This window comes from Ascaphus truei, chromosome 4, assembly GCF_040206685.1.
Source record: "Ascaphus truei isolate aAscTru1 chromosome 4, aAscTru1.hap1, whole genome shotgun sequence".
Classification (NCBI taxonomy): domain Eukaryota; kingdom Metazoa; phylum Chordata; class Amphibia; order Anura; family Ascaphidae; genus Ascaphus; species Ascaphus truei.
In genome coordinates, this window is record NC_134486.1 from 414,403,870 (window position 1) to 414,422,708 (window position 18,839).

The following is an 18,839-nucleotide window of genomic DNA, read 5'->3' on the forward strand; positions in this document are numbered from 1 at the left end:
TGAGTTCTGTGCCCCAGAGTGTGTGTGAGTTCTGTGTCCCAGAGTGTGCGTGAGTTCTGTGTCCCAGAGTGCGCATGAGTTCTGTGCCCCAGAGTGTGCGTGAGTTCTGTGCCCCAGAGTGCGTGTGAGTTCTGTGCCCCAGAGTGTGCATGAGATCTGTGTCCCAGAGTGTGCATGAGATCTGTGTCCCAGAGTGTGCATGAGTTCTGTGTCCCAGAGTGCACGTGAGTTCTGTGTCCCAGATTGTGTGTGAGTTCTGTGTCCCAGAGTGTGCATGAGTTCTGTGTCCCATAGAGTGCGTGAGTTCTGTGCCCCAGAGTGTGCATGAGTTCAGAGTGCGCGCGTGATTTCTGAGCCACAGATTGTGCGTGAGTTCTGTGCCACAGATTGTGCGTGAGTTCTGTGCCCCAGAGTGCGCGTGAGTTCTGTGCCCCAGAGTGCCCGTGAGTTCTGTGTCCCAGATTGTGCGTGAGTTCTGTGCCCCAGAGTGTGCGTGTGAGTACTGGGTCCCAGGGTGTGCGTGTGTTCTGTGCCCCAGGGTGTGCGTTAGTTCTGTGTCCCAGAGTGTGCATGAGTTCTGTGTCCCAGAGTGTGCGTGAGTTCTGTGCCCCAGACTGTGCGTGAGTTCTGTGCCCCAGAGTGTGCGTGAGTTCTGTGCCCCAGAGTGTGCATGAGTTCTGCACCCCAGAGTGTGCATGAGTTCTGTGTCCCAGAGTGTGCATGAGATCTGTGTCCCAGAGTGTGCGTGAGTTCTGTGTCCCAGAGTGTGCGTGAGTTCTGTGTCCCAGAGTGCACGTGAGTTCTGTGTCCCAGATTGTGCGTGAGTTCTGTGTCCCAGAGTGTGCGTGAGTTCTGTGTCCCAGATTGTGCGTGAGTTCTGTGTCCCAGAGTGTGCGTGAGTTCTGTGTCCCATAGAGTGCGTGAGTTCAGTGCCCCAGAGTACATGTGAGTTCTGTGCCCCAGAGTGTGCGTGAGTTCTGTGTCCCAGATTGTGCGTGAGTTCTGTGTCCCAGAGTGTGCGTGAGTTCTGTGTCCCATAGAGTGCGTGAGTTCAGTGCCCCAGAGTACATGTGAGTTCTGTGCCCCAGAGTGTGCATGAGTTCAGAGTGCGCGCGTGAGTTCTGTGCCACAGATTGTGCGTGAGTTCTGTGTCCCAGATTGTGCGTGAGTTCTGTGCCCCAGAGTGCGTGTGAGTTCTGTGCCCCAGAGTGCCCGTGAGTTCTGTGTCCCAGATTGTGCGTGAGTTCTGTGCCCCAGAGTGTGCGTGTGAGTACTGTGTCCCAGGGTGTGCGTGAGTTCTGTGCCCCAGGGTGTGCGTTAGTTCTGTGTCCCAGAGTGCACGTGAGTTCTGTGTCCCAGATTGTGCGTGAGTTCTGTGTCCCAGAGTGTGCGTGAGTTCTGTGTCCCAGATTGTGCGTGAGTTCTGTGTCCCAGAGTGTGCGTGAGTTCTGTGTCCCATAGAGTGCGTGAGTTCAGTGCCCCAGAGTACATGTGAGTTCTGTGCCCCAGAGTGTGCATGAGTTCAGAGTGCGCGCGTGAGTTCTGTGCCACAGATTGTGCGTGAGTTCTGTGCCCCAGAGTGTGCGTGAGTTTTGTGTCCCAGAGTGTTCGTGTGAGTTCTGTGTCCCAGGGTGTGCGTGAGTTCTGTGCCCCACAGTGTGCGTGAGTTCTGTGTCCCAAAGTGTGCGTGTGAATTCTGTGTCCCAGAGTGTGCATGAGTTCTGTGTCCCAGAGTGTGCGTGAGTTCTGTGTCCCAGAGTGTGCGTGAGTTCTGTGTCCCAAAGTGTGCGTGAGTTCTGTGTCCCAGAGTGTGCGTGAGTTCTGTGTCCCAAAGTGTGCGTGTGAATTCTGTGTCCCAGAGTGTGCATGAATTCTGTGTCCCAGAGTGTGCATGAGTTCTGTGTCCCAGGGTGTGCGTGAGTTCTGTGTCCCAGAGTGTGCGTGTGAGTTCTGTGTCCCAGAGTATGTATGAGTTCTGTGTCCCAGAGTGTGCATGATTTCTGTTTCAGAGTGTGCGTGAGTTCTGTGCCGCAGAGTGCGTATGAGTTCTGTGCCCGATAGTGTGCATGGGTTCTGTGTCGCAGAGTGTGCATGAGCTCTGTGCACCAAGGTACATGTGAGTTCTGTGTCCCAGAGTGCGTGTTAGTTCTGTGTCCCAGAGTGCGTGTGAGTTCTGTGTCCCAGAGTGTGCGTGAGTTCTGTGTCCCAGAGTGTGCATGAGCTCTGTGCACCAGAGTGCGTGTGAGTTCTGTGCCCCAAAGTGTGTGTGAGTTCTGTGTCCCAGAGTGTGCGTGAGTTCTGTGCCCCAGAGTGTGCGTGAGTTCTCTGTCCCAGAGTGTGCGTGTGAGTTCTGTGTCCCAGAGTATGCATGAGTTCTGTGTCCCAGAGTGTGCGTGTGAGTTCTGTGTCCCAGAGTGTGCATGAGTTCTGTGTCGCAGAGTGTGTGAGTTCTGTGCCCCAGAGTGTGCATGTGAGTTCTGTGTCCCAGGGTGTGCATGAGTTCTGTGCCCCAGAGTGTGCGTGAGTTCTCTGTCCCAGAGTGTGCGTGTGAGTTCTGTGTCCCAGAGTGTGCGTGAGTTCTGTGTTCCAGAGTGTGCGTGAGTTCTGTGTCCCAGAGTGTGCGTGAGTTCTGTGTCCCAGAGTGTGCATGAGATCTGTGTCCCAGAGTGTGCATGAGTTCTGTGCCCCAGAGTGTGCGTGAGTTCTGTGTCCCAGAGTACATGTGAGTTCTGTGCCCCAGAGTGTGCATGAGATCTGTGTCCCAGAGTGTGCATGAGATCTGTGTCCCAGAGTGTGCATGAGCTCTGTGCACCAGAGTGCGTGTGAGTTCTGTGCCCCAAAGTGTGTGTGAGTTCTGTGTCCCAGAGTGTGCGTGAGTTCTGTGCCCCAGAGTGTGCGTGAGTTCTCTGTCCCAGAGTGTGCGTGTGAGTTCTGTGTCCCAGAGTATGCATGAGTTCTGTGTCCCAGAGTGTGCGTGTGAGTTCTGTGTCCCAGAGTGTGCATGAGTTCTGTGTCCCAGAGTGTGCATGAGATCTGTGCCCCAGATTGTGCATGTGAGTTCTGTGTCCCAGAGTGTGCATGAGTTCTGTGCCCCAGAGTGTGCGTGAGTTCTGTGCCGCAGAGTGCGTATGAGTTCTGTGCCCGATAGTGTGCATGAGTTCTGTGTCGCAAAGTGTGCATTAGTTCTGTGCTCCAAGGTACATGTGAGTTCTGTGTCCCATAGAGTGTGCGTGAGTTCTGTGTCCCAGAGTGTGCGTGAGTTCTGTGTCCCAGAGTGTGCATGAGTTCTGTGCCCCAGAGTGTGCGTGGGAGTTCTGTGTCCCAGGGTGTGCGTTAGTTCTGTGTACCAGAGTGTGCGTGAGTTCTGTGTCCCAGAGTGTGCGTGAGTTCTGTGCCCCAGAGTGAGTTCTGTGTCCCAGAGTGCGCGTGAGTTCTGTGCCCCAGAGTGTGCGTGAGTTTTGTGTCCCAGAGTGTGCATGAGCTCTGTGCACCAGAGTGCGTGTGAGTTCTGTGCCCCAGAGTGTGTGTGAGTTCTGTGTCCCAGAGTGTGCATGAGTTCTGTGTCCCAGAGTGCGCGTGAGTTCTGTGCCCCAGAGTGTGCGTGAGTTCTGTGCCCCAGAGTGCGTGTGAGTTCTGTGCCCCCAGAATGCACCTGAGTTCTGTGTCGCAGAGTGTGCATGAGTTCTGTGCCCGAGAGTGTGCATGTGAGTTCTGTGTCCCAGGGTGTGCGTGAGTTCTGTGCCCCACAGTGTGCGTGAGTTCTCTGTCCCAGAGTGTGCATGTGAGTTCTGTGTCCCAGAGTATGCATGAGTTCTGTGTCCCAGAGTGTGCGTGTGAGTTCTGTGTCCCAGAGTGTGCATGAGTTCTGTGTCGCAAAGTGTGTGAGTTCTGTGCCCCAGAGTGTGCATGTGAGTTCTGTGTCCCAGGGTGTGCATGAGTTCTGTGCCCCAGAGTGTGCGTGAGTTCTCTGTCCCAGAGTGTGCGTGTGAGTTCTGTGTCCAGAGTGTGCATGAATTCTGTTTCAGAGTGTGCGTGAGTTCTGTGCCGCAGAGTGCGTATGAGTTCTGTGCCCGATAGTGTGCATGAGTTCTGTGTCGCAGAGTGTGCATGAGTTCTGTGCTCCAAGGTACATGTGAGTTCTGTGTCCCACAGAGTGTGCGTGAGTTCTGTGTCCCAGAGTGTGCGTGAGTTCTGTGTCCCAGAGTGTGCATGAGTTCTGTGCCCCAGAGTGTGCGTGGGAGTTCTATGTCCCAGGGTGTGCGTTAGTTCTGTGTCCCAGAGTGTGCGTGAGTTCTGTGTCCCAGAGTGTGCGTGAGTTCTGTGCCCCAGAGTGTGCGTGAGTTCTGTGTCCCAGAGTGCGCGTGAGTTCTGTGCCCCAGAGTGTGCGTGAGTTCTGTGTCCCAGAGTGTGCATGAGCTCTGTGCACCAGAGTGCGTGTGAGTTCTGTGCCCCAGAGTGTGTGTGAGTTCTGTGTCCCAGAGTGTGCATGAGTTCTGTGTCCCAGAGTGCGCGTGAGTTCTGTGCCCCAGAGTGTGCGTGAGTTCTGTGCCCCAGAGTGCGTGTGAGTTCTGTGCCCCCAGAGTGCACCTGAGTTCTGTGTCGCAGAGTGTGCATGAGTTCTGTGCCCGAGAGTGTGCATGTGAGTTCTGTGTCCCAGGGTGTGCGTGAGTTCTGTGCCCCACAGTGTGCGTGAGTTCTGTGTCCCAGAGTGTGCGTGTGAATTCTGTGTCCCAGAGTGTGCATGAGTTCTGTGTCCCAGGGTGTGCGTGAGTTCTGTGTCCCAGGGTGTGCGTGAGTTCTGTGCCCCAGAGTGTGCGTGAGTTCTCTGTCCCAGAGTGTGCGTGTGAGTTCTGTGTCCCAGAGTATGCATGAGTTCTGTGTCCCAGAGTGTGCGTGTGAGTTCTGTGTCCCAGAGTGTGCATGAGTTCTGTTTCAGAGTGTGCGTGAGTTCTGTGCCGCAGAGTGCGTATGAGTTCTGTGCCCGATAGTGTGCATGAGTTCTGTGTCGCAGAGTGCGCATGAGTTCTGTGCCCCAAGGTACATGTGAGTTCTGTGTCCCAGAGTGCGTGTTACTTCTGTGTCCCAGAGTGCGTGTGAGTTCTGTGCCCCAGAGTGTGTGTGAGTTCTGTGTCCCAGAGTGTGCGTGAGTTCTGTGTCCCAGAGTGCGCATGAGTTCTGTGCCCCAGAGTGTGCGTGAGTTCTGTGCCCCAGAGTGCGTGTGAGTTCTGTGCCCCCAGAGTGCACCTGAGTTCTGTGTCGCAGAGTGTGCATGAGTTCTGTGCCCGAGAGTGTGCCCGAGAGTGTGCGTGTGAGTTCTGTGCCCGAGGGTGTGCATGAGTTCAGTGTCGCAGTTTGTGTGAGTTCTGTGTCCCAGAGTGTGCGTGAGTCCTTTGCCCCAGAGTGTGTGAGTTCTGTGTCCCAGAGTGTGCGTGAGTTCTGTGCCCCAAAGTGTGCGTGAGTTCTGTGCCCCAGATTGTGCATGAGTTCAGTGCCCCAGGGTACATGTGAGTTCTGTGCCCCAGAGTGTGTGAGTTCTGTGCCCCAGAGTGTGTGAGTTCTGCACCCCAGAGTGTGCGCGAGTTCTGTGCCCCAGAGTGTGTGAGTTCTGTGCCCCAGAGTGTGTGAGTTCTGCACCCCAGAGTGTGCGGGAGTTCTGTGCCCCAGAGTGTGCATGAGTTCTGTATCCCAGAGTGCATGTGAGTTATGTGCTCAGAGTGTGCGTGACCCTGAGTTCTGTGCCCCAGACTGTGCATGAGTTGTGTGCGTGAGTTCTGTGCCCCAGAGCGTGTGTGAGGTCTGTGTCCCAGAGCATGTGTGAGTTCTGTGCCCCAGAGTACGTGTGACTTCTGTGCCCTAGAGTGTGCGTGAGTTCTGTGACCCAGAGTGTGCGTGAGTTCAGTGTCCCAGAGCGTGCGTGAGTTCAGTGTCCCAGAGCGTGCGTGAGTTCTGTGCCCCAGAGTGTGTGAGTTCTGTGTCCCCAGAGTGTGAGTGAGTTCTGTGCCCCAGAGTGTGTGAGTTCTGTGTCCCCAGAGTGTGAGGGAGTTCTGTGCCCCAGAGTGTGTGAGTTCTGTGTCCCAGAGTGTGCATGAGTTCTGTGTCCCAGAATGTGTGTGAGTTCTGTGCCCCCAGAGTGTGCGTGAGTTCAGTGTCCCAGAGCGTGCGTGATTTCTGTGCCCCAGAGTGTGTGAGTTCTGTGTCCCCAGAGTGTGAGGGAGTTCTGTGCCCCAGAGTGTGTGAGTTCTGTGTCCCAGAGTGTGCATGAGTTCTGTGTCCCAGAATGTGTGTGAGTTCTGTGCCCCCAGAGTGTGCATGATTTCTGTGCCCCCAGAATGCGCGTGAATTCTGTGTCCCCAGAGTGTGTGTCAGTTATGTGCACACTCACAGACGGTACGTTTACTGCCAAGAATTCTTTGACAAATGACCATTCGACATACTGTGCCATACACATTCTTATTTCCTACTCATACATTCTGCAAATTACCCGCCGTGCAAAGTGACCCAGACTCTCTGCTTGTTTACAATACTCACAGGTAACTATTACACACATAACTATCCGCACACACACGCAGGGACTGACATGCACTAGTAACCCTACAGTACATATTGTAGGGCACATGTCCTGATTATCCTTAGCTATGTGCTTCTAGCTCCTATGTACTGCATGTATGTGTTGCACTTTCAGAGACATAGACAGTCAGTCCTAAACCTAAATATGAAAGCTTCTTATCCCAGGGCACATCCTTTAATGAGGAGACCCCGAATATAAAAGCTGAGACATGTTAGCCAGGTACTGTAATTTCAGCTTCGGTATTACTCAAGCACACAAATAAAGCTACAATGTCCATACCTCTTAGTGACTATTATGTTGTGGGTTTAATTAAATAGGAGTCCTATAGGGGTGCCGCATGATTATGGCTATCACCATGAGAATGAACATGGTACGTTGTGTCCCTTCCTCCACCTTTCCCCCCTCTCCCACCCCCTCCCCTTCCCCTTTTTGGCTTTATTCTCTGCATTAATACTTTAGTTTGACTAACACTTCCTCACTGGTTTTATTATCACCCCTCTGTATACAACAGAGGAGATGTAAATAATAGAGGAGAATTGAAAAAGATTGTGATTATTATAAGGTTTCAATTTTTGAGGCAAACTAAGACCAATCTTTTACTATTTGGATGTAAATGTCATTACTTGAGATCCTTTGGTGTATTATATGCATTGCCAGTTTTAATATATATTCGTGCAGCAACAATCATTTTGATAGGGTTAAATTCAATTCAGATGGGAGCGTGGTCACTCTATATAGGGAGTAAAGACTACTATAAAATTTTATAAGTAACGATGGATGAATTGTAAAGGGTTAATTAATTATGACTGCTGCTTTTTATTCCCTATACATTGTCTTCTAATTACATGAAGGAGACTGGTTTTATTTATATATAGCACACTGGGAGGATATTTAAAACAATGTATTTAGTATCTATTTATGAAATTTGTAGCAAGTATAATTTCAACTTGGGGTACAATATATACCCTCTATTGACTTGGCTTCATTACATTATACATTGTTACTGGGGTACGATTTGAATCTCTGAGACTCTGTATTGATCACGTATAGAGTACCATTTGGGAACCGATACTTTAGAATCCAGTACCCACGATGACGACATTCACCTATATATGCATTATTGTGGAATCCAAAAGGGTTAACTCCCTCTGGAGGATTATCAGCTGCTGCTGCTGCATTCACGTGATTTTAACTTATGTGAGAAACCCGTGATTTCGCGGCTCTTTTTGCCTTTTAAATTGTTTGTTCATTCCATGCCTCCCTACTCCCAAACGAAGCGAGCTTGCGGCGTGAAACGCGTAGGGGGAGGACACGGTTCAGCCTGTTCGTATGTGTGTACCGATAAAGCCTTCACCTGTCCGGGTACGTCTGTGCTGATTGCCGGTTCATCTCACTTGCTCCGGATGCCTTATCCCATGTTAACGCTGTGTAATGATGCTGAGACCTTCCCACTGCTGCTGCTCCTTACAATACAGCCTAAGTATCCAATGTCAGCACAGCATTCCCAGACCTTCACGTGTTAACTTGGGATGCAAGAGGTTAACGTGATAAGATTACTTGAACCCCTTCACTGCCGGAGGGGCCTGCAAAGCATTGGAAGCGAAGGAAGGCAGACAGCAGAGATCCAAAGTTATAAATAATGGCAACCCAAAATAATCATTTTTGCCTTTACATTCGGTCACAAGAAGAATATTTGGAAGTCTGCAGTCCTACTCAGCACCGCTTTGTATTGCAGCACATTAAACTTGCAGTAGTGGAGTTGAAATGAACCATAAACGGCTTGCACACTGAAGCGCACACGTATGCAGAATGATAGGGAACTACAGTATAAATATGTTTTGTATGTCTTTATTTATATGTATGTCTTTACTTATATACAGTAGCACCATTAATGTACACAGCGCTTCACAGCAGTAATACACGTGACAATCATATAAATAACAAATAATATAAATAACACATAAAGGGAAGAAGTGCTTCAGACAAAAGTACCATTTAGGTAAAGGAGTCCCTACTCTGAAGAGCTTACAAATATATATATATAGGGGGAAAAAAAGTTATCATTATATATTCTTGTGTGAAAATAAAAATAGATGTATACAAATATTATATGTATGAATATAAATACATTAAACACAATGATACAGTACATTTGATATCAATATGTATGTATGTTACATATATATATCACACATATAACATACATACATATTGATATCAAATGTGCTGTATCATTGTGTTTAATGTATTTATATTCATACATATAATATTTGTATACATCTATTTTTATTTTCACACAAGAATATATAATGATAACTTTTTTTCCCCCTTACACCTGTGCATCAAAATTAAATATAACATGGGGGGGGGGGGGGTTTAAAAAAAACTGCCCCCCAGGACCCCACCACAGGAGGGACTCTGTAAATGCATCTGACTCTGTAGCTGCAAAGCGCTTTAGAATAGAGCTGTGTTATATACAGTACATGCTAATTATTATAATATATATGTATGCAGGTGTTTCCACTCACACACAATGATGGGAACATATCAGGAAACAGATACACATAGCCATTTCCAGTACATGTATTTTATCAATGCACACACACCTGCCTCAGTAGACACAGCCAGCACTGTCACACAGAGCTGCCTCTGCTGAGAGTACAAGCAGCAGACAGACACCCACAGAGGATGGGATGAAGTGTAGCTCCCCTCTGCCTCTGGCTGGCTGCTTCTCTGCAAACACACGTCTTTCTCTGTGGAGCAAGGGAGAGAGGTTGAATCTCTAAAACTGACCTTGTTCCCAGTGTCCCCAGGATGGATGGATCTCTGGCTGCTCTCTGACATCTCCCTGCAGCTTTAAAATAAAAGGGAAGGCATGGGAAAGGAGAGGAGGAGAGCATGTAAGCAGTCCCTCTCTTTCAGTGCCAGGGTTTTATTTTCTCTAATTGGTCCTGGGGGAGGTAGGGAAATTGGGCAGTAGGCTGGACTCTTCTGGAGCTGAGCTCTTTTAATTGGTCCTCTGTTTTTTCATATAAACTGGAGGGGAATCAAACAGGGGAGAGAAAATTAAAAGCTGGAAGAGAGAAAAGCAGAACTTGAGCAAGGCTGCGAAGCACCTGTGATCTTGGAGAGAGATGCAGAGAAGAGTCATATGTGCATACAAGATCAATACACAGATTGCTAACCAAGAGAACCTGATTAGGCTGATACATGGATATCCTCATTACTAGCTGTTCTGGGAAGTGGAAATGTAACAGAAGAGCAGCAGGTTGAATTAAAACACCGACTATAAATTGTTCCACAACATTGAGACAATTTATTGAGACATTCATCTCAGGACAGAGATTTTCTGCTACATGATCTGAGCGTGGAGTAAGGAAGAAGATCGCCTTACAGGTGGGGGGCAGCAGGGGGACAAGACCAAGGAGGGGGGCAGCAGGGGGACAAGACCAACTGGTTTAGCATTTCTGATCACTGTGGACTATCGTCATTTGTAACACACTTTGGCATCAGACGCTGCTGGGCTTTGGGAAGCAAAGAAGCTGGAAGTCAGTTGTACAAGCGCAGGTTGGAAGCAGCCTGTGTGATCATCACATACTGTGCCACTTTCATATCAGATGCAGGCTCTGCCCTGGAGAAGGGTTGATGCTACTGTATACCAAGGTGAGCCCTGAATATTTGGGAGCCCTATACTCTTCCACATTGAGACCATCGTTTTCATTTACTATATTGAGACGTTAGAAAGCTGTACAACAATTACAGTGTAATATATATATATTATTTTTTTATTTTTTTTACTCAAAAGTAAAATCCTTAAATTGCTTCTTCTTGATCTGCCAGGGGCTGTGTGTAATTGGTTTTCCTGCCTGTGCCTGGCACTGATTGACTGACCTCGGGTGAGGGATTTAAATCAGCTCTGCCTGGTTTCTGCAGATGTCTCCTCGGGATCACTGGAGATCTGGTGCTGAAGAGTGAGGACATCGCATGGACTTGTGTGGAGGAGGGCAGGAGGGAGGACAGTCTGATCCCACCCTCTCCCACCCCCTATCCCTCACACACACTCCTCAACCAGGGGGGCTGCAGGCATCCACAGCCTCATTAGCAAAGGGGGGACTCAACTTGGCATCACTTTGCCAAACCACTTTGGGCTGAGTTGAGGGAAGCAGTGTGGGATCAATTCCCTCCCACCCCCCCAAAGCATACACAGGATCCAGCAAGCAGGAAGAGATGAGCACGCCGCCCTGCCCAGGGAAGCCACAGATCTGGTGGAGTTAATGTGGATGCTGCTTCTTGTTCATGGCAGCCTGTGGCTCTCTGGAAACAGAAGGATTGGGGTTTATTTGCAAGCTGGTTTGAAATGTGGCGGTGCCCCTGTTGATCGCATGTGTGGACGGGGAGAGCTTGGTGGATCTTAGCTGGTCTGTGAAAAGGGGGAATCGGAGTTATACAAATACACCCCCCAGCCCTGCGAGACCCCAGCGGAGCTCTGTGACTTCGCTAGCCCACTCAGGCGCACGGTGCCTGGGCAGAGCTGCTGAGTACACCCCGCTGGATCCACCCCCTGGTGCTTTGGCTTGGATGCTGCCTGGGATACCAAGAGGGAGCTGTTCCTGGTGATGCAGCATCTGCACTGAACGATGGAGATGTTCTGGCTGTTCTTGTTCTCTCTCATCCCGAGATACAGCAAGGGACAAGGAGTGTATGGTAAGAGGGCAGCGTGGGAGAAGGGAGGGGGAAGTTCTGTATTTTGGGAGGGCTCTGGAGTCATTGGAGTTAGGAGAAATGCATGGCTTACAGCACAAAGTAAATCATGGTCACAGCTAGACGTGATTGCAGGAGATACACAGTTGCCAAACGCACCTCTGACTACTTTAAGATGCCCAATTGCACATTAATAGACCCTAGCTACGTGTGATTTATCACACTCCACAGAGATGCCACAATGTGACAGACCCTCGAGGGTTATTGTATCCTTAATCCCCCCCCCCCCCCCCCACCCACCACCACCACCAAAATAATCTGATCCAGCACATAACCCCTGATTACCAGGAACCTGACCATACAGCAGCATACACATTCCTGCTGGCAGCTCTCCACTGATCAGTGCAGGTGTGATAGGATTGTGCTCAGTATTATTCTGTAATATGATTGTACTGTCCAAGCTCCAAGATTCCTAAAATCACCATGAGGTCTCCCAGAGAGGAAATAATAGCTGTGTTGGGGCACATCCATCTCACCTCTATAAACTGGATAACTCCCCCCAGCATTATCACCCTGGGGGCTGCCTATCTCATTCCCACCCTGGGGGCTGCCTATCTCTGTCCTGTTTCAGCTTTGTGTTCTTTCTGTCTGTGCACCTGTCTGTTTTGCGGCTCAGTCTTATTTTCACGTAGCTGGCTGCTGGGAGAAGTGCTATGTGTAATGTATTTGGAAAATATATTATTCCCCCTGACAATACCTGAGGATCACTGTATTGTTCTACTGATTGTCTCTCAAAGCTGCTTTGCAACACATCAAATAAACTTTATCCAGGCTTGTACCAGGTCTGTTCTAGAGATGTGGAGTGACATCCGAACCATAAAAAAAAAAAGCAATAATAACCTTGTGGACAAACCCCCTCCCGGATAATGTGGATTGATTCATTATTTTGTAGAATATGTGTAAGCACAACAGTCTTTTTAAAGATGTCATTATTGATGACTCTGCAGAAATGTTGAATGACTCTTCAGTAACCCTAGTAGAATGAAAGGATCCCAGTTGTGTGCTGGTAGTGTGTGGTCGGTATTACTTTGCCATGCAGTATATTAGACATACATTGCTTTTTTCAGGGGACATACAGGTGTAGCCAGGCTCACCGTCCCCGTGACCATGAGAAACTAAGTGTAAATCCGCCGCATTTATTTACGCATTTATTTACGTTTTGCATTGCGGCGACCGCGACAGAGCATGGACCCCCCCCGGAGCCGCATCGAGGCAGACGCTGTCCTCGGCGCTGCAGACCTTTGCTTGTTTGTCCGCGGTGGCGGGGACAATAAGTCTTGCTACATCTGTATGTTGCGTACTTAGAGGCAGGGTGTCCTTAGGTCGTAGTCCAACCCTATGTGTTGTTCAAGGGGTACGATACGATCAATAGCTTCCTAAGTGATAGATTATTTCACAGTATTGCTCTGCTCTACGGCCATCAGCGTCACCTCAAGATATGACACATAGTAACCCAACTCTTGGTGTCATCTGTGCCTAGTATACCTACACTCATAAGAGCCTGAGGTCACAATTTATGGGAGAGGGTTGTTGGCGTATTTTGGTAGCTCATCTCCTTAACCCCAATGGAAAACGCGCACGGTACATTATACATTGATAATAGATATTTCTGCACACCTCCACCACGCAAACACTTTCTTAATAGGCAGTCGAATCCTTGATATTAGACAAGTTATGCAAAGGGTCATACTCAATATTGATATATATCACAGCATTATATTTTCAAGTGGGTGCTGACATTTCCCACCCTTTCAATCAATGCACCAATAAAGGATGGGGGGAAATTCTTCCTAAGAATCACGGGGAGACAGCACTATGAAGAATGAAGCATTTTTCTAATTGAAACTGAAAATAAACCCAGATTATTCTACTGTACAAATAAAAATATTATTTGCAGTAACGAACAGGCCTGTGGCAGGTGAAGAGGCTGGGGCTTTGGTCACTTCTTCTACAAGCCTTGTAACACAAGGGGGATAATTGTTTAATACATTTTTAGGTGCAAAAAGTAAAACCTGCTTTATTACAGACAGAAACCCCACAAGGAGTGGGATATCTTTCTTAACCTCGGCATTGCAATTGCCGCCTGGCAGCACAGGGGTTAACTCTGGTGCCGCAGGGAGACTGGCGTTAACAAGGAACTCAGGAGCTGGTAATATTAGATTTAGGGGGATATGTATAAGAATTATTATTTTTTAAACTAATTGACTGAGTGCACTGCGTCAAAAAACTATTGCTCGGCTTAAATCATTACCGGCATAAACTGGAATAGTTCCAGCGCGCGTTTTCTTGTTCTTTATATGGGGTGCGTCATGCTCATATACGTGAACGCATTAAGAATTGTTTGTGTCTACGTACATTTGTCTTGTGCGCCAATATTAAGTTGACGGCCGATTTTGACACTTTTCTGAAGCCCGATCGCAATTCTTGTATACATATCATTTGTATATATGCGTCGCCAACAATCCCCAAACCCCGCCTCTAACGCCGCCCCCTAGCAACAGTTTTTTCTTAGGGGAAAATAATCAGCGCACACGCCACAAACCTCGTCAAAATGGTTTGTAATATTTTGGCGCACAGAGACACGCGGGAATTTGGTACACTTCCGTGCATCACTTTTATGAGAAAATTGCTTTTAGTGCTGCTTTTTACCGAGCTTCCTCCGGGTCTGTAAGAAAGATGGAGGCTCAGTTAGGGTGACCGTACGTCCTGGATTAGCCGGTCAGTGACGGCTTTTCATTAAACGTCCCGGCTTTTAGCTTCTCCCTCTTTGGCCTCACCTAAAACTCTTAAACCCGTAAAAAATAGACACTGTGTTTTTATGTGATCGATCAGATGAAAGAGTAAAAGTGTACAATATATTGTAAACTCTAATGAAACGATTTATTAACCAAACCGTCATGTTGCTGCACTCGAGAGGTTGTGCTATATTCGGAAACAGAAAGAAATCAATAATACAGCATAAATGGGGACGCTATTAGACAAATACCATCATATTTTTTTTTTATTGATGTCGTCTGTTTTAGAAATCATTTTTTAATGCGTCCGTGTATCTACTTTTGAAAATCTGATCACCCTAGGATCAGAATTAAGTTAATAAACATCTATATGGGTTTTATACATACGTACATATATACATACAGTACATACATACAGTACATACATACATACAGTGCATACATACATACATGCATGCATACTGTACATGCATGCATACTGTACATACATGCATACATACTGTACATACATGTATACATACATACTGTACATACTGTACATACATATACACATATTCATACATACACTCATACATACATACATACTGTACATACTGTACATACATACACACACATACATACACATATTCATACATACACACATACACACATACATACATACATACAGAGTATTTGATGAACACCATTTTCTTTCTGCATCTGCATTACATGTAAAAAAAAATCCTTTATTTTCTACTTAGGAAACTACCCAGGAAGAAGCTGGCAATAGTCATCAAAATTAGACCAGGCTATAATACAGTTGATATAAAATAATTTTATATATATATATATATATATATATAAATACGTTTAAACAAACTAACCCGTTAACCAGTTATCCAAGGAAGTTTATATCAACTCAAAATCTGGTGGATTTTTCTTTTTTTATATATGTAAGACCATGCAATATAATATCTATTATAATCTAATATAAACACCCCAACAATGCATATATAAAAAGGAAAAATATATTATCTTCCTGATGCCACCTGCTGTAAAGCAAGTGAGTATTGTGGGTATTGTGAGGTAATACATACCCATTTTTGTGCGTGCTCAGCTCGTACTGCTTACTGTCCACTTGGATTTTAATAATATTACCACTAAAAAGTGACGCAGGATATAATGCATCCCATTCTAACCTGTGCATGGTGTAACCTCTCTCTAACTTCCATAGTTACAGAGTAACTCCTCTCTAACTTACATAGTAACCTCTCTCTAACTTCCATAGTTACAGAGTAACTCCTCTCTAACTTACATAGTAACCTCTCTCTAACTTCCATAGTTATAGAGTAACTCCTCTCTAACTTACATAGTTACCTCTCTCTAACTTCCATAGTTACATAGTAACTCCTCTCTAACTTCCATAAGTAACCTCTCTAACTTCCATAGTTACATAGTAACTCCTTTCTAACTTACATAGTAACCTCTCTATAACTTCCATAGTTACATAGTAACTCCTCTCTAACTTACATAGTTACCTCTCTCTAACTTCCATAGTTACATAGTAACTCCTCTCTAACTTACATAGTTACCTCTCTCTAACTTCCATAGTTACATAGTAACTCCTCTCTAACTTCCATAGTAACCTCTCTCTAACTTCCATAGTTACATAGTAACTCCTCTCTAACTTCCATAGTAACCTCTCTCTAACTTCCATAGTTACATAGTAACTCCTCTCTAACTTACATAGTTACCTCTCTCTAACTTCCATAGTTACATAGTAACTCCTCTCTAACTTACATAGTTACCTCTCTAACTTCCATAGTTACATAGTAACTCCTCTCTAACTTACATAGTAACCTCTCTCTAACTTCCATAGTTACATAGTAACTCCTCTCTAACTTATAAAGTTACCTCTCTCTAACTTCCATAGTTACATAGTAACTCCTCTCTAACTTCCATAGTTACATAGTAACTCCTCTCTAAGTTACATAGTAACCTCTCTCTAACTTCCATAGTTACATAGTAACCTCTCTCTAACTTCCATAGTAACTCCTCTCTAACTTACATAGTATCTCATGTCTAACTTACATAGTAACTCCTCTCTAACTTACATAGTATCTCATCTCTAACTTACATAGTTATATAGTAACCTCTCTCTAACTTCCATAGTTACATAGTAACTCCTCTCTAACTTACATAGTAACCTCTCTCTAACTTACATAGTAACCTCTCTCTAACTTACATAATAACCTCTCTCTAACTTACATAGTTACATAGTAACTCCTCTCTAACTTACATAGTAACCGCTCTCTAACTTACATAGTTACATAGTAACTCCTCTCTAACTTCCATAGTTACATAGTAACTCCTCTCTAACTTCCATAGTTACCTCTCTCTCTAACTTACATAGTTACATAGTAACTCCTGTCTAACTTACATAGTAACCTCTCTCTAACTTACATAGTTACATAGTAACCTCTCTAACTTACATAGTAACCTCTCTCTAACTTCCATAGTTACATAGTAACTCCTCTCTAACTTACAAAGTTACCTCTCTCTAACTTCCATAGTTACATAGTAACTCCTCTCTAACTTACATAGTTACCTCTCTCTAACTTCCATAGTTACATAGTAACTCCTCTCTAACTTACAAAGTTACCTCTCTCTAACTTCCATAGTTACATAGTAACTCCTCTCTAACTTACAAAGTTACCTCTCTCTAACTTCCATAGTTACATAGTAACTCCTCTCTAACTTACATAGTTACCTCTCTCTAACTTCCATAGTTACATAGTAACTCCTCTCTAACTTACATAGTTACCTCTCTCTAACTTCCATAGTTACATAGTAACTCCTCTCTAACTTCCATAGTAACCTCTCTCTAACTTCCATAGTTACATAGTAACTCCTCTCTAACTTCCATAGTAACCTCTCTCTAACTTCCATAGTTACATAGTAACTCCTCTCTAACTTACATAGTTACCTCTCTCTAACTTCCATAGTTACATAGTAACTCCTCTCTAACTTACATAGTTACCTCTCTAACTTCCATAGTTACATAGTAACCTCTCTAACTTACATAGTTACATAGTAACCTCTCTCTAACTTCTCCTATTGACACTTCCCAACGGACACACATGAAACTAAGTATTTGATACACTGACATTAAAATACACAAGATGACAATTACGCTCTTGGCATCTGTATCGCACCATTAATTTATCCCCCTCCCCCCCCAGTGTGCTTTACCAATGAATGTATCCAGGCAGAGAGATATTGTGAGTTATTGAGCTATATATCTATATAGATATATATAAATATCCCCACTATCCGCTATAAAATGGAGCAAAAACATTGCACCAGGTATTTTTGCTTCGATATATACGGTGCCTTTTTTTGCTCCCTTCGCCCCAGTTTTGGAGACTAATACATTCCCGTATTGAAGATGGTGCATCACAGTCCCCCAGCTACTTACCATAATACTACATTCCCCAAAACAAAGTGACGGGAACCGACAGCACATCGGACCCACTTCTTGGGAGCGTGGCACTCAGAACTACACTTGTACAGTATTAAATCATGAGGATATTTCTATCCCCTCTGCCAAAGCTTCTGTTTCACTACGGAAGGACAGACAAATGTAAGCATCTGTCTTTAACCACTTCTCTGCCAGAAAAGTTTCCATGTATCTTTAACCCCATAACAGCAGATAAAATCAATGTTGGTAGAATACATATTTTATAAGTAGTTGACGTGTCATTAACCTGTTCAGTGTCAGAACCAACACGGGGTGATTCAAATAGTGCTTGGTTTCAAAGCAGGGACAAAAACTATTAACAACTGATTTATTTAAAAAAAGAAAAGAAAATATGGATGTTTAGGTCCGTAAGGGGTAAAATTCCATGATAGCCCCCCTGCAATCTCACGGCTTTGCACACACATCATTGCTGTCGCCACCTTTGCTGGGAGGTTGTTCCATTATATCCACCACCCCGGCTGCGAAAGTCCTGGCTCACTTTGAGCTGAGAGAATCAACCTTCATCTTCAGAACGTCCTGTATTAGTGCGAGGTGATATAACCGTACTAAAAGCAATTACGTGTATGGAATCTCTCCATATATGCATACAGTAGATGAATACGATAGTCCTTGGGACCGGCTCGGTAAGAATATCAGAGTTCTGAAGGGATACTATTACCAGCACTGGACACACATGAAAGGTACACAATTGTGATTTATTGATCCATACCAACCAAGGTTAGCCCAATCGTTTGGTCTCCAGATGGGTCTTCTTCAGGGTAACAAAGACACTGTGACTTCTGTTGCCCTCTTCTCTTTACTGTCTCTACGTTCTAAACTATTGATTATTCCTTATCTATGTTAATAAGCTTTCTTTTACTTTTTTCCTAATATTTCCATTTGCGTAATCTATCTATCTATTATCAATCTGTTTATCTACAGATGTGACTAAGCTGTCCTTCGGTGCCGCTGCCATCCGTGATTATGTGAGCGTGGTGGTCGCGGCCCCCGGAGAATTAACGTTGTGGGGGATCCCATTTGAAAGCATTCCCCCCCCCCTGCGCAGCGTGATCGCGACAGACTCCGCCCCTGGCGGCACAGACTTTTGCTTCTTCAACCAGTGACAGTGAGTCTTGCTACATCTGTATCTCTCTAACCTTTTGCTCCAGTTTTACAGCCTGCGATACCTAACCCAAAATGAGACCTTGTACTAAAGAGCTTGCAATCTAGTTTTCGATGGCAGAAGTACAAGGAGATAAGATCATTTGGGATTCAG

At 45.8% G+C, this 18,839-nt stretch overlaps 1 protein-coding gene across 5 annotated transcripts in view; it reads left to right on the forward strand.

Moving 5' to 3' along the window:
- Positions 1-10,006: 10,006 nt before the first annotated feature.
- The window catches only part of MDGA1 (MAM domain containing glycosylphosphatidylinositol anchor 1), a 544,714-nt gene continuing 535,881 nt past the window's right edge, over positions 10,007-18,839 (forward strand). For 3 of the 5 annotated variants that reach the window (XM_075598786.1, XM_075598783.1, XM_075598787.1), the window contains exon 1: positions 10,008-11,272. In XM_075598786.1, coding sequence (XP_075454901.1) covers positions 11,206-11,272 — 67 coding nt within the window. In that variant the 5' untranslated portion in view covers positions 10,008-11,205. Of the gene's footprint in view, positions 11,273-18,839 lie in introns of all 5 variants that reach the window. The other 2 variants (XR_012801245.1, XM_075598788.1) reach the window with 1 other exon arrangement.